The sequence below is a fragment of the Aythya fuligula genome, chromosome 1, assembly GCF_009819795.1.
Source record: "Aythya fuligula isolate bAytFul2 chromosome 1, bAytFul2.pri, whole genome shotgun sequence".
In the NCBI taxonomy this organism is placed as follows: Eukaryota; Metazoa; Chordata; class Aves; order Anseriformes; family Anatidae; genus Aythya; species Aythya fuligula.
Window position 1 is genome coordinate 70,868,882 of NC_045559.1, and position 13,031 is coordinate 70,881,912.

General features: G+C 39.3%; 1 protein-coding gene across 1 annotated transcript; it reads left to right on the forward strand.

Moving 5' to 3' along the window:
• Positions 1-420: 420 nt before the first annotated feature.
• On the forward strand, positions 421-7,332 carry MANSC1 (MANSC domain containing 1). Its single transcript, XM_032207407.1, is given in 5 exon segments — positions 421-668; positions 1,427-1,564; positions 5,997-6,316; positions 6,318-6,636; positions 6,639-7,332. Coding segments are annotated over 5 exon segments (1,341 nt in total). The 5' UTR covers positions 421-457; the 3' UTR covers positions 6,992-7,332.
• Positions 7,333-13,031: the final 5,699 nt, after the last annotated feature.

Here is a 13,031-nt window from a genome sequence, read left to right on the forward strand (position 1 = left end):
AGTGTGAATACCCACAAATATATGTATACGTATACCTGCAGTTGTTCCTATCGGCATCCAGGTGTTTAGTCCTGTAGGACTCCTTGTTTTCATTATTTTACTCTAACCATTGCAGTGTAAAGTCATCTGCCCTTCGATATCTCTTCATGTAATGGACCACCCCTACGAAGGACATTTATTTTAGTTGCAGAAATAACTATGTTATTCTAAGTATGATGCAGGATGAGATAGCTGAAAAAGAAGGACTATATCGTACTGCCTCTTTGCCGCGTTCCTTACTCTCCGGGCCACTTAACTACACGCTGCCCAAAGCTAACTACCTACCTACAAATAGAAGGAGGAGCTGAAAACGTCCAAAGGAAAAGCGGTAGCTGGGCAAGATGGGGCGGGGGGAAAGGCGGCGGCCCCCGGCCGGCCCTCGTCCCTCCTCCCGGCCCTGGGGCCCCGTGGGGTGGCCATGTCGGCGGGCATCGGCCTCCGGCTCCTGCTCCTCGCCTGCCTGGCGCCCCGGCCGGCCCTCGGCCAGGGCTGCTCGGCGGAAAAAGAGGAGAACGCCATCGTCGACATCAGCTTCGCCCTCCCCGCAGGCATCAGGGGAGCGGAGCCGGTGTACGCGTCGGCTCCGGAGGCGTGTATGCGGGCTTGCTGCCTGGGAAAAGGGCTACCAGGTAAGGGACCCTCTCTGCCTTTCTCTGTTACTGCTTGTGAGCAGCTAGGGAATTACTTTGCTGTCCTGCCTGGCTTCATGTGATAGTAGATTGCTGATACCAGAGTGCTCAGGAAAAATAACTGCAGTCCAGGAACGGAGGTCGTTTTACGTGCTGCAACCACGCAGGCTCCCCAAAGCCAAGCATCATCACGATTCAGCAGACACTCTGCGAAGTAACCATCAGTTTGTACTACGTTCATTATAGCCAAAAATGAGAGTGCTTATGCTCCTCTGAAACTGTTTTGTTTGTTTGTTTGTTTGTTTTTTTCCATCAGGCTTTTAGAGTGGTATGAGGCACAGCAGCAAGTAGAAAAGAAGCCAGTTGAAAGTGTCCCCAATAGGATGGGAGCTGTGTATATCCACAAGTATACTGGGGAGGTTTTCAGATTTATCACAATTTGTAAGCAAAAACTTGTTACGTAAAGTGGTGCCAACGTGGTATGTATGAAGGGAGAATGAGAGATTAGACTCATTGTTTCCTCGTGTTCCTCTGCACAGGAAGAGGAAGGTGTGACGTTTCACATGTTGGCCTTTGGCCATTCTTTTCCAGTCTTGAGTTGTTTTTCTTGTAGGAATATTATATGTTGTAGTTTTTCTTTATTGATGTTACATTTTAGTAGTTTTCCTTCTCAACACATGAGGAAAACTTAACCAGAACTTATTATTAAGATGCTATAAAGGTTCTTGCTGCTGAAATACATATATATTGTTTTGCAGGAGACAAGTGTAACTTCATAATCTTTGATGCTCGAGGGACAAAGACACATCCAAACTGCTACCTGTTTTACTGCCCAAGCACAGAGGCCTGTCCAATGAAACCTGCAGCAGGATTTGTTAGCTACAAAATTTCTCGAGGTAAATAATAGGAAAAGACACTGCTCCCCACACTAGATTGCCTTTGCCTCAGTGTCTTTTCAGTAGTGACTGGGTAATGTTTGGGGGTTGTATTTTTAGTAAAATTTTCTAAACAAAGCATTCTAATTTTACAACGTCATTCTTTGCTCTGTAGGAGATGGGAGATGGATAGGCAAGTGTTTGGTGCGCACCTGTGTGAGCCCAACTTCCTGGCTGGAATAACAACCCAACCATTATGAAATTCCTTCATATTAGGTTCATAATTCTTAATAGTTTTCCTTGCTTAAAACAAAAAGGCTTCTTCCATCTTGATGTATTCTAGTCAAGGACAATTTCCTGTACATATGCTGAAGAGTATTGCTGAAAGCAATAGAAATATGATGCCCTTGTAGCTGTCTGTGTATTCAAAGGATTCAGGCAACACTGATGAGTACCATATAGATGCAAGCAGAAACAGCAAGCAAATATTAGGCAAGCCTCAGAGCCCCACTGTGATGTTAGTGAATAATTGGCGATAGTAATCGTTATTTTCTGTTTTCAGTTAGGGAACCTGAAGCACAGATGCAAACTGATCAAAATCAAAGCTTTATGGCATGTGGGCTGTACGCTCACAAATTTCTCATTATCTGTCATGTCCTATGAGATTTTTAATAGCAAGTCTTACTTGTAGACTGGCATTGACTTGCACCAGACCAGTCTGAACAGCTCAGATAAGAAGCAGCTCAGATAAGAAGCTGATAATTAGACTGTCCTCCTGCCAAGAGTTCACAAGGTGGTTTCAGTGTGGCTTCTTGAGAGAGCAGAAACTTAGTAAGGCAAGAGTCTGAACTTTTACTGAAAAAGAGAACTTTTTCCACAAGAAACTATAAAGGGAGCAACAGCAGGATATGTAGCAAGATTATTCACATAATATTACCAAATACTTTTGTGTGGGCACAGTCACACAGGAACTGAGCAAAAGTGGTGTGCAACAAATGGATTGCATGTAAAATTATCACTACAACCACATTTATTGCTCTGGCTCTTTCTACCCTAGAAGAACACACGGAATGCAAAGAAACAAGGCATGTAATTGTGCTTGTGCTTTTGTCCAGCATATAGGTGTAATGCTCATTTAATGTTAACCAAAAAGATGCTGTTAGCTTATTTACCTTAGGTCCCTAGTAAGCTTTCAGATGTAGCACCTGAGTGGTGTTCTTAATGACAAACATTTAAAGATTTGGTTTTTAAAATGAGAATCTCCAGGTGGTTACATCAAAACAGGAACTAAAAGGGGTGAAATACTTTGTTGCTAAGAAATAACTTCAAATACTGAAGTAGTGTTAATAGTAAAGTTTTCCTTTTTCTTCTTTTAAACTATTCCTGCAACTTGTTAACTCCTGGAAACAGCCTGTAACTTGGGAAGTAAAACATTTCCTGATTCCAGTTGCAAAGAGCTAGTGCAGGAGGTGGGGGGGGGAAATCTGGTTTCTGCTGTTCATGTACTTTTGTGGAGCTGTCTTTTTCCACTCTGCTGAGATAGCCAAGCAACACCCGTAGATTCTATCAGAAGTCTGCTCAGGAGGTGTTTATTTTGTTTTTAAGATTGACACCTAAGGTTTGTTTTCTAATACAGTTTACTGGCTTTGAGATGTCACCAGGACCACTGTGGTTTTTTTCAATCTCTTTTTAAAGGTTGACTTGTATAGTGCCCTTGTTCTTTCTTACCAACACGTGTATCTGTGCTAGCACCACATCTGTACCTAACACAACATTTGTTGGCAATTGCGTTTGGGAGCTTGTAGTCTAAAATGGAGACAGAGAAAGTGTTTGATTCTGAATCTGTGGAGTGGAATTAGTTAACACAAGCAGTTAGATTAATTAATCTGAGTGCCGTAGAATAGCAATGATACTTAACTCCTGTACAGGTCTCTCAGCTTAGCTTCCCCATGCTGCCCTCACACTTGGTCTTTTGAATGCTGCGTGAATGCTCCGTGCTTTCTTAGCTGTTGTCCAGGTGAGGCGAACTGAAGATCACACAGCATGCTGCAAGTACTTGTAGTTGTCACACTACATCAATTTATTTAAGCTTATGGATGAAGCCATGGGAGTGCATTGGGAACGGGGGAAAAAGGAGTTGTTGGCTTGCTCAGTGGTTGTGACAGGTCATTTCCTCACTGGTGGGAAAATGTGTTCAGAACTGCAGACACAGCTGAGAGTCATTTCAGTTTCTTATTTTGTAATGCCTGAATATTTTGTTATTTAAAGCCACTTTCTAAGAAAAAATATTTTTGGTTGTTGTTTATTTTTTCCTGTAAGTCAGACCTTGTGGTTGGAGTCTATTATCTCTGTTTAGAATTTACTTTGCTAACTAACTGGCGCCAACTAGAAGGTTAGGATAAAAATGGATATCTATGGTTCAAAATGCTGTACTCTTATTTAAAGCACTTCCATTTGTGGAGGGGGTGTTTCATTTTGTTTTTTCACTTTGTTTTTGGAGGAGTCTTACAACAGCAGCCAATTAGGCTTCTGTGTATGTACAATAAAACTGAAATAAATCCATCCATCTAGATACGAGTTCCTAGTTGAGAAGCAAGTGACAATGAGAATATCATGGACTTTTTTATTATTGTTATTATTTATTTCAATTCCAGTGCAGTTAATAAATGTCTTTGTTTCTGTAAAAGACAAGAGTGTGAGTCTGAACTACAGGGAGAGCACATTCCCTCTTAAACGTTCTGGGAGGCTGCTGAATGATGACAATGAAGACATGACCTGTGCCAGTTAGCCAGTCCTTTTAAGAATTCATGCTTGCCCAAAGTCTCTCTTTCGTATCTGTGTAGAACCAGATAACAGCTAAGATTATCAATTGTATTGAATTTCTGTTACAGAAAGCTGTTGTCCTGCTTCCAAATTCCATTAACTGATGTTCGTCCACCTGGGTTGGAAGCAATATACATTGACTGCTGGAGAAATGGTAATGTGCAGTCTACTTCAGATACCTCAGAGACTCTTAGAGCAGTGTCCTTCTTCTAGCATGGCAACAGGAACCCAAGTCTTTCCTACAGATCAGTATGTGTACAGTTTGGGGGTGGAGGCTGGGGAGAGGAAGTGGAGGAGTGGACATTTGGAGATCTGATAGCAACAAGTTTCTTTGACTGCTTGTTCCTTAGCACTGAGTAGTATGGTTGGGACTCCTATAACTCTCTAACAGGGCAAATTGGACTAGTAAACTCTTGAAATATAGCTGGATTTATACAGAAAAGTATATTTTACTTTGATTCTGGAAAAATAGAATTCACTGTCATTACCATACATTTAGAGAACTTGTGCAACGTTCCACAGAATCATAGAATCATTTAGGTTAGAAAAGACCTCAAAGGTCATAAAGTCCAACCATTAATTTGTTTGTATTCTCTCAGCAAGATATTAGATTCTTTAATTTTTTTTTTTATTTTTTTTTTTTTTTTGTGGCAGTGTTCATTTAACAAGTTTGCTATGTGAGAAGCATTCAATCTTATGTTCCTCGTTGGCCATGTACTTTGATCAGAAATGTATTTTGCAAAGTGAATAAGCCTGGATTGGTGCTCTGCACCATCCAGATGCAGGAATACAAACCATTTTATTACAGTTGAGGATGAAAAATCTCAGAGAAATTATGAACTATTCCTACTTTGTCTGTAAATAGAAGCCCCAAGGACACTTCATCTGTGTAGTAAAATATCATAACGTTACAGTCATGTGAATGAAATCACAGCAAAGTACAGTTAAGTGCAGCAAAGCACTCACAGATGCTAATTCCAGGAGACCCTGGACCTTAACAGACGTCATCATGACATCTAGGTTGCCATTGTTTTTTTAAAAGATTTTGGGAAAGTCACTCAGACTCTTTGCTCTGGTCCCGGTCTATAAAACGGGGATATTATTGCCACCTTGTATCATCAGACAATTATGGTATGTGAAGTGAATTCTATCCAACAATCATGGGGTGTTTGGATATAACAAGAAAGGGGCGTATGTAACTATCTTGGGTAGGTGGAAGTGCTTACATCTGACAAAAGTGAGGTTGGTAATATCTATTTAATTGACAGATTGTAGAATGGTTTAAAGGCAATGGGCTTACTCACTCTATTTTTCACCTCTAAATAAACACATGCGTGTTATATGAGTATAAAAATCACATTGGGATGATTGCTCTCTATATGCAAATTTTGTAAGAAGCTGCAGTCACAGTCTGGTGCGTCCATGCTTGGGGCTGACAGGTCTTATGACAGAATTTAAAAGTTACTGCATATTTTAAAGAAAAGATTTTGGTGCTTCAGTTTGATTAGTCATTACTTTCTGGAGCTCCCTGGTATGTCTCTTACTATGAAATATAAGTAACTAGAATAAGCCTGTGGTAATCACAAATAGATTCTGTCATTAAATACTGATATTTCATTTCTGTTTCCAGACACATATGCCCTAGAGGACACTTCCCTCAAAAACGAGAACTTTCATTTGAATGAATACTCTTTGCCATTGGATGCTGGAGCCTATATTTCTCACAGTCTGACTAGCCATCAGAATCATACCACTGCTTTGCAGCAATCTGTCTTTCAGCAAGCATCTGAACTCCCAAACCACGTGGATAAACATTTAGACAATATTGAATTTCATACAGTTTTTCCTGAATCACAAGTGGCCAACAATCTTGAGAGCTTAGACCCCATCCCAAAGCAGAAAGAAATTAATCTGCCACCAAATATGTCTTCTAATGTTCAAACTGGAAACCCCCTCTGCTTTGCTCCCCAGCACTCAGTCTGGTGTTCCTGGACCCAGCAGTACTACCATGTCTCCTCTGCCTACAGGTGTCACCAGAGTGGAATCTCATACAACTTCTCCACCTCCTGATGGTGCTAAATCTAGTGCTGTTACCACAAGGGCTACCTTCATGCATACTGCAACTGCTAGAGTTGAACATGGTGTCTCTGCTGCCAGCACTGCTGTTACTCATGTTCCTTTTTCCAATCCCACAATTTCTGCTTCTACTTCTGCAACCAAGCGGGTGACCTCAAATTCCAGCCTAGCTACTGCCACATCAAGGCGCAGAACTTCAGCATCCCTCCTGAGCCAACAGTTGTCTCTTCCAATGATACCAGCCACGTTACGCTCCTCTCTTTTTCAGACTTTGTCCCGTCTACTAGTGGTTCTCCCATAGCTTTCCAAAACAACCGTCAGGATTATGACCCATCTGATTCAGAAAGTTACCTGTCAGAGAGTGCACTAAGAAGGAAAGGTGTCCTTCAGCTGGAAGACAAAAACAAACTTGTAGCAGCTTTGCTTTTGGGGGTGATATTCTTGCTACTAGTTATTACATTCATGGGGAAGAAAATGCATGAATCTCTTCAGAAGAGACATTATACCAGGCTGGATTACTTGATCAATGGAATGTATGCTGATGTATGATGGGGCAAGGGGAATAAATTTTTAGGAGCATTTCTCATCTTTGAGAGAACTACTTTGAGACTGAATAGGAAATATTTAAATCTTAGAAGAGGATGTATTCTTTTTTTGGTCACTAATGGGAAAGCAGCAGATGGGTTTGGTGGGGAGAGAACTGCCATATCTATGCTGAAATATAATGTCTATAATTTGATTTATTACTAAATTCTAAAATAAACACTCAAGTCCAAATTAAGCAAAAAAGTTCTTATGTTTAAGGAGAAAAACATTTCATGAGTATGTTCTGTGACTAGAGTAACATAAGTAAACCTAGTAAACCTAATAAAACGAGTATCTGTGCAGTGCATGAGCATTTTCAAATCTATTTGCCCCCAGTTTATTTTATTAATGTGTTACGCAATTGTCTGGCATTGTGCAACTGTATCTGACATCCTATTTATTGTATCTGGGCCTTAAAGGAGTACTTGGTGGCAGAGTTTTGCATCCAAATGGTTTTAAATATACTACAATTTTTACTCTGTACTTAACTTTCCTTAGCTGCATTTAGTTTATTGATGTGTATCCTGACTGCTTTTGTCTGCATACATCACAAGCTATCCTTAAAACCGCATGCTGCAAATTTGAGTTTGCCTTTTCCAAAGAGATCACCACCCTCCAGCACGCTGAGTTTTTTGCAGCATGTGTCAAAAAATCTTATCATATAAAATAAATTGGAAAAAGGCAAGTGATAAGCTCAATATATGCACAGGAAAGAATCTGTTCTGATATACCTAAGCCCATAACAGTTGAGATTCAATGTCTGATTGTAGAGCAGATGGAAACTTGTGGGGGAACTGAGCAAAGACAACAGCTGTATTATTGGCAGAAGATACAGAAAAGATGTGGTCTCCTGTTTCTGAACATCTACAGAGATTGAAGGTAACTAAGAGAGTTCTAAAGGAAAACTATGTTGTACAAGGGTCCTAACCTCAATGATGTTTCCTATAGTCACAGAAACAGACGAACAAGCTTGCATTATCTTTCTGCTTCTAGCATTCTACTTCCCTAACCAGGCTAGTGGCTCTCAAAAGAGCTGTTTGCAACACAGCCAGACTTTCTGTCCCTCTTGAACTTGTAGAGCTCTCACTGCTCTCAAAGTACACCTTTTTTTACTTCTGGGGTCATATTCATATGACTGCTAATAAGCACAGCTAATCTATATTTCCTTGCCTCTGGAACAAGAGACAAGTGAGTATCTGTGCACATCTGATGTGTGCTACACAACCTTCAGGTCATATTATTCACTGCACTCACCCCCACCTCCCCGTCTAAATCTGTTGTTAGAATGAAACACTAGATATCAAAGTATCTGTGTGGCAGGCAGCATAACTACAAATATCAAGATAGAGAAGGAAGGGTGCCTCCTGAATGCAAGGAAATAAATCTACTACAAAATATGAAAAGTGACTCACGTCCAAGAGGTTCTTAGATCTGTCAAGCTTAGTGCAGTGGGAAGCAGTCAAGATCCAAAAATGCCCTTAAGGCAAGTTTTCTGAAAGCTCTAACAATAACTTTATGCAGAAAATTCTCTGAAATTTCTGTTATTCAAAGATCAAAGACAAGTCAGTGTTCCTTATGTCAAGAAGTTGAATTCTTACTATACGGAGGTTGCACATTGCTTTGTAGGTACAAAAACATCAGTCTTCTGCATTGCTTACGTTTGATAATACCTAAGTTAAAAAAAAAAATCTGGATAACCTCTTAAAAGTGAACAAATTTTCAAAAGTATCTCAAGTTCATTGGCTTGTCTGTTGCGTACGGTTTGTTTAACTTCAGTTTCTTTGCTTTATTTATTTATTTATTTTTGTTAGGTATTTTCAAAGGTTTGTGATCAAGGAACATGATGAGGAGGAAAAACATTTCTGGGAAATAAGTTAATAAAATGGTAAGTACTAGGCTCAGTTGTGGGCTGGAAAATGTAGGCACAGAATTGAGGTTAAGTTTTCTCTAAAAAGAATTACAGTGTAGTGAGAAGCCTTCTACATTGCATATGACATCACAACAACTTATTACAGGAGAGGTATTGAGAACGACCCCTGAATTTTCACTGTGCATTTTGGCTGTAATAACTAATTTGTTGGAGGGGGAGATGTTTGGCAGTAATTGATGCAGTACAGTACAGCAGAGATAGATTCAAGAGAAGGCAGGCAGACATATCTCGGGGTCATTCAGAGCACTAGACCTGAATTTGGCTAATATCATCAGAAACATTGCCCTCCAACCCAAGCACCCAACATATATCAAGCACTTCGAATGGCAGAAGCAAAGCAGTGAGCTGCATGTGTAGCACGACTAATTCAGTGAGAAAGCAGAGCACAACAAACGTTCTTAAGTATTCTTACAGAAAAACAAACAAGAAAAATAAAAAAAATAAAAAAAAGCTTGAGAAAAGTATGTTTTAGGTAGGTGTACAAAAACACTTTATTTTATTTTGTGTTTGCCACTCATTTGTCTTGGATTAAGACCAAACAGGGAATTGCTAGGTGATCTGCCTGGATCATTCCGTTGCGGATTTTCCAAGCTGTGTTTGAGCACTAGAGGGCAACAACAGCTTATTAACTAGAATTGGCAAATTTGAGGATGCCAGTTTAAAAATGTTTTAAACTATATCGTTTTTTAACTTTCCAATCAAAGACTATTTCATTGCATAAGTGTTTTATAAGAAAACTATTTTGTTTATGGGAAGGTTCTTGGTGGAGAATTATATATACACACTTTTTAAACTTCTTATTACATCATATAGCAGTAGTGAACAATTGGCATTGTCAGTTAATAGAGCAGGAGAGAGATTTCCCATAATCATTCTTTTAGCTGTGATAATTATATGCGTTTTTGAGCTTATTTATTTGTGTTGGTAATGCTGCTGTGTTATGAAAGAGAAAGGAGTGAGTTGGACTAATTGTAAAACTTCACCCAATTTGTTATGCTTTTCAACACTGCTTATTTAAAATTTCTGTGCACTCTTTTTCCATTGACAGCTCCTATGATCTTAAAAGTGCACCATTCTCTCTGATATGAATGATCATGCAGCAACGAGTTTTTGCAGATGGTTTAGAAACTTAACAGATCTACTTGTAGTAGGGAGAAAATAAGGGGTAATCTTCCCACCCTGGCAATAAACAATAGTGCCTTACTTAAAACATAAAAATAAAACTGTAATCATGTAACATGATCATCAGTCAGTGTGATATGAAGACTAACTTGGGGTGGCTCTTTCTGAATGCAACCAGTTATGTTAGTGCACAAGACCAAAAGCTGACTGACTTTAACCATCTGGAAAGTGTCATAAATGCTTTAGCTGCTTGTTTCATGTAAAGATTTTACAGTGCTGAGCAACCATGAGATGTGTAAACACAGACTGACATGAACAAAACTGTTTTGTGGTGTTATACACTAAAGCAAATAGAAAGCACAAATTTTATAGCCACTGCAAACAATCATAAAGAAATAACAAGCTAAATTGCAGATCTATTTGAGATGGATAAGAAAAGCACACCATCACTACCTAAGGGGCTGCGAACTCCTAACAGCATGTTTCTCCAAATAGTGCTTTGGTTTATTGTAATTCCTGTAGGAGTAAGAATGTTTATGCATAGGATTCTTTTGAGTAAATTACTGACTAACCAACTATTAACAAGCGATTACTAACTAACCAGCTAAATCAAGTGGACTTGATCTGAGGATACCATTAGATAACAGCTTACACCCACTGCCCACTCTCTATGAGCTGCTACACACACCTGATAGATAAATGGTGATAGTGCAAAGTGCCATTACCACAGCCAACCAGTCTCCTCCTACTACCCCTTATAGCAGAGGGTCCAGTTTGTGCTCTGGCACACTCAAAATTGGCCCAGGTTGCTGGGCACTTCCATTACTTGTTCCCATCCCCTTGATGGATAGATCCCCTGAAGTATTGGGATATAGTGAAAATTTTTCTTCATCTTCAGGAAGCCTAGATACGCTGAATCTCATAGTCTAAATTTGCTTTCTTCCTGGGCCTCTATACTTGAGGATATCAAATACAAAGCATACAACTGCTGCTTTTTCTTCCTCTTTGTGCTTGGTAGATATTATAAGCAACGAATAAATGCATTTTTAAGTTCAATATGACTATGCTTGATCACTGTTTTTTGCCTACCACCTTACTTCAAGGCCAGTAAAATCTGAGGGTTTTGCATTAAGTTTTCCGTCCTTTCATTGTCTCATGTGCCAGAAGAGTTTGAATATACCATGTCTGGGATGTTCTTATCAATATTCCTCTTGTTTTGCATTGTTTTTAAAGAAAATAAATATTTACAACCTACTGACAACAGAAGAAATACCCAGGACTAGTCAGGTAATCTATGCACTCTCAAGTAGTGTACAGATTCTTTTCTCAAAGAAACTTAATAGGCAGGTAACATCCAGAAAAATTTCAAGATGTTGTAGGTTAGACTGGCTAAACCATAGACCTGTTTTGACACATTTGTTCATTTGAGATGTCACTCTGAAGAACACAAAGGTGTTTCTTCAAAATGCTAGGATGGTGAGGCAGCTACGTGCTCTTTTTAACATGTTTTATTGGTAATGCATGGAGTGCATAACTTTTTGTTACAGGCCTGAATTTGGACTCTTTTTTTTTTTAATTTAATTTAATTTAATTTAATTTAATTTTATTTTTTTTTATTTATTGCACAGAAGCCTCTGGAGGTAGCTTAAAACTTCATGAAGAGGCTGTCTGTCTACAGGGATGGACTGCATTTTGCAGAGGCAATTGGTACCTGCCACATCAGAGCAGCAGCTGAATTTCATAGAGTTCTGGCTGAACATTCGAAAGCCACAGGGAGCAGCACTGGGTTTTCTCTGTGCCCCCTACTTATAACAAAAGAATGATGTGATCACTGGTTTTTAGGCTTTGACATTGTGACGTTTGTAGCTCTTCTCAAGAACAAATTGAAAATTTGTACAAAGTTCAAATCTTTATTCTTGTACTAAGAAGGTGGTAGAGAAATGCTATGACACAGACTACCTATAGGCTTGCCTGCTGTTTAGTTAGTTTCTGAGTAAGTTTTTCTGTTTGGTTTTATGAAAGAACCTTTTTTTCCCTACTCCTAAATCCCAGTTCCACTGACACTACTGAAATTCTCCTGTGTAGTAGTCCAAGCAAGTCATGAATGAGATGATCTCTGTACTTCAGTGGCCATGCACTGCACTGTCTTTGTACACACAATTCCCATTTATTAATGTGGGAGGTCCTCCTGCACATTGTTTATGGCTTTAAGTCAAGTCTTCCCACTTAGTGGCTCATAACTTTCCAAAACAATTCCCTTATAGGATGACATGACTTCTCAGCCCAGAGGTAAAAGTTATGAAAGAATCTGAAGACAATTTTCCCATCTGCTTCTGATTATTTTACTATGACAATGTTTTCCTTGTTTTGTTTCAGGGAATGAAATAAGGAGTTCAAATGTTTTTCCATCATGTGATATATCAGGCACTATTTCTGGAAATAATCCAGATTTGGCACATGCTATATATGTTGCCTTTACAGAACACTCTGTTTTAGAAAGGCCCAAAATAATTTGTTTGTGAGGTATAGTTTTAAACAAGTGAGAACAGCTCACACTATGCTGCTCACTACTAAACTTAACAAGATACAAATGTGGCTTTCCTATGCAGACAAGTATATAAAACAAGGGTATATGCCGTTTAAGTGAATGTTGTGAAGGCTGGTATATTCTGAAAAGTGACAAGTCTGAACACTGAAGTCTATCCATATGTTATATTTGGGAGCATATAAGCTTTTCCAGATATCTGCTGGAGATGCCATCTCAGGGGTGGGTTTATCAGTATGCCACGTCTTTTCAGTTGCCAAAAATGGGTATCACTGGTGACAGCAGAATTCTCCAATGGCTACCTCATTAAGTGGTAACTAAAGTGATTTCCAGGAACTTAGTCTGCATACACTAACAATGACATGAAGAGCAATCACAAAAATGCTGCATGCTACAGGCAGTTCAAT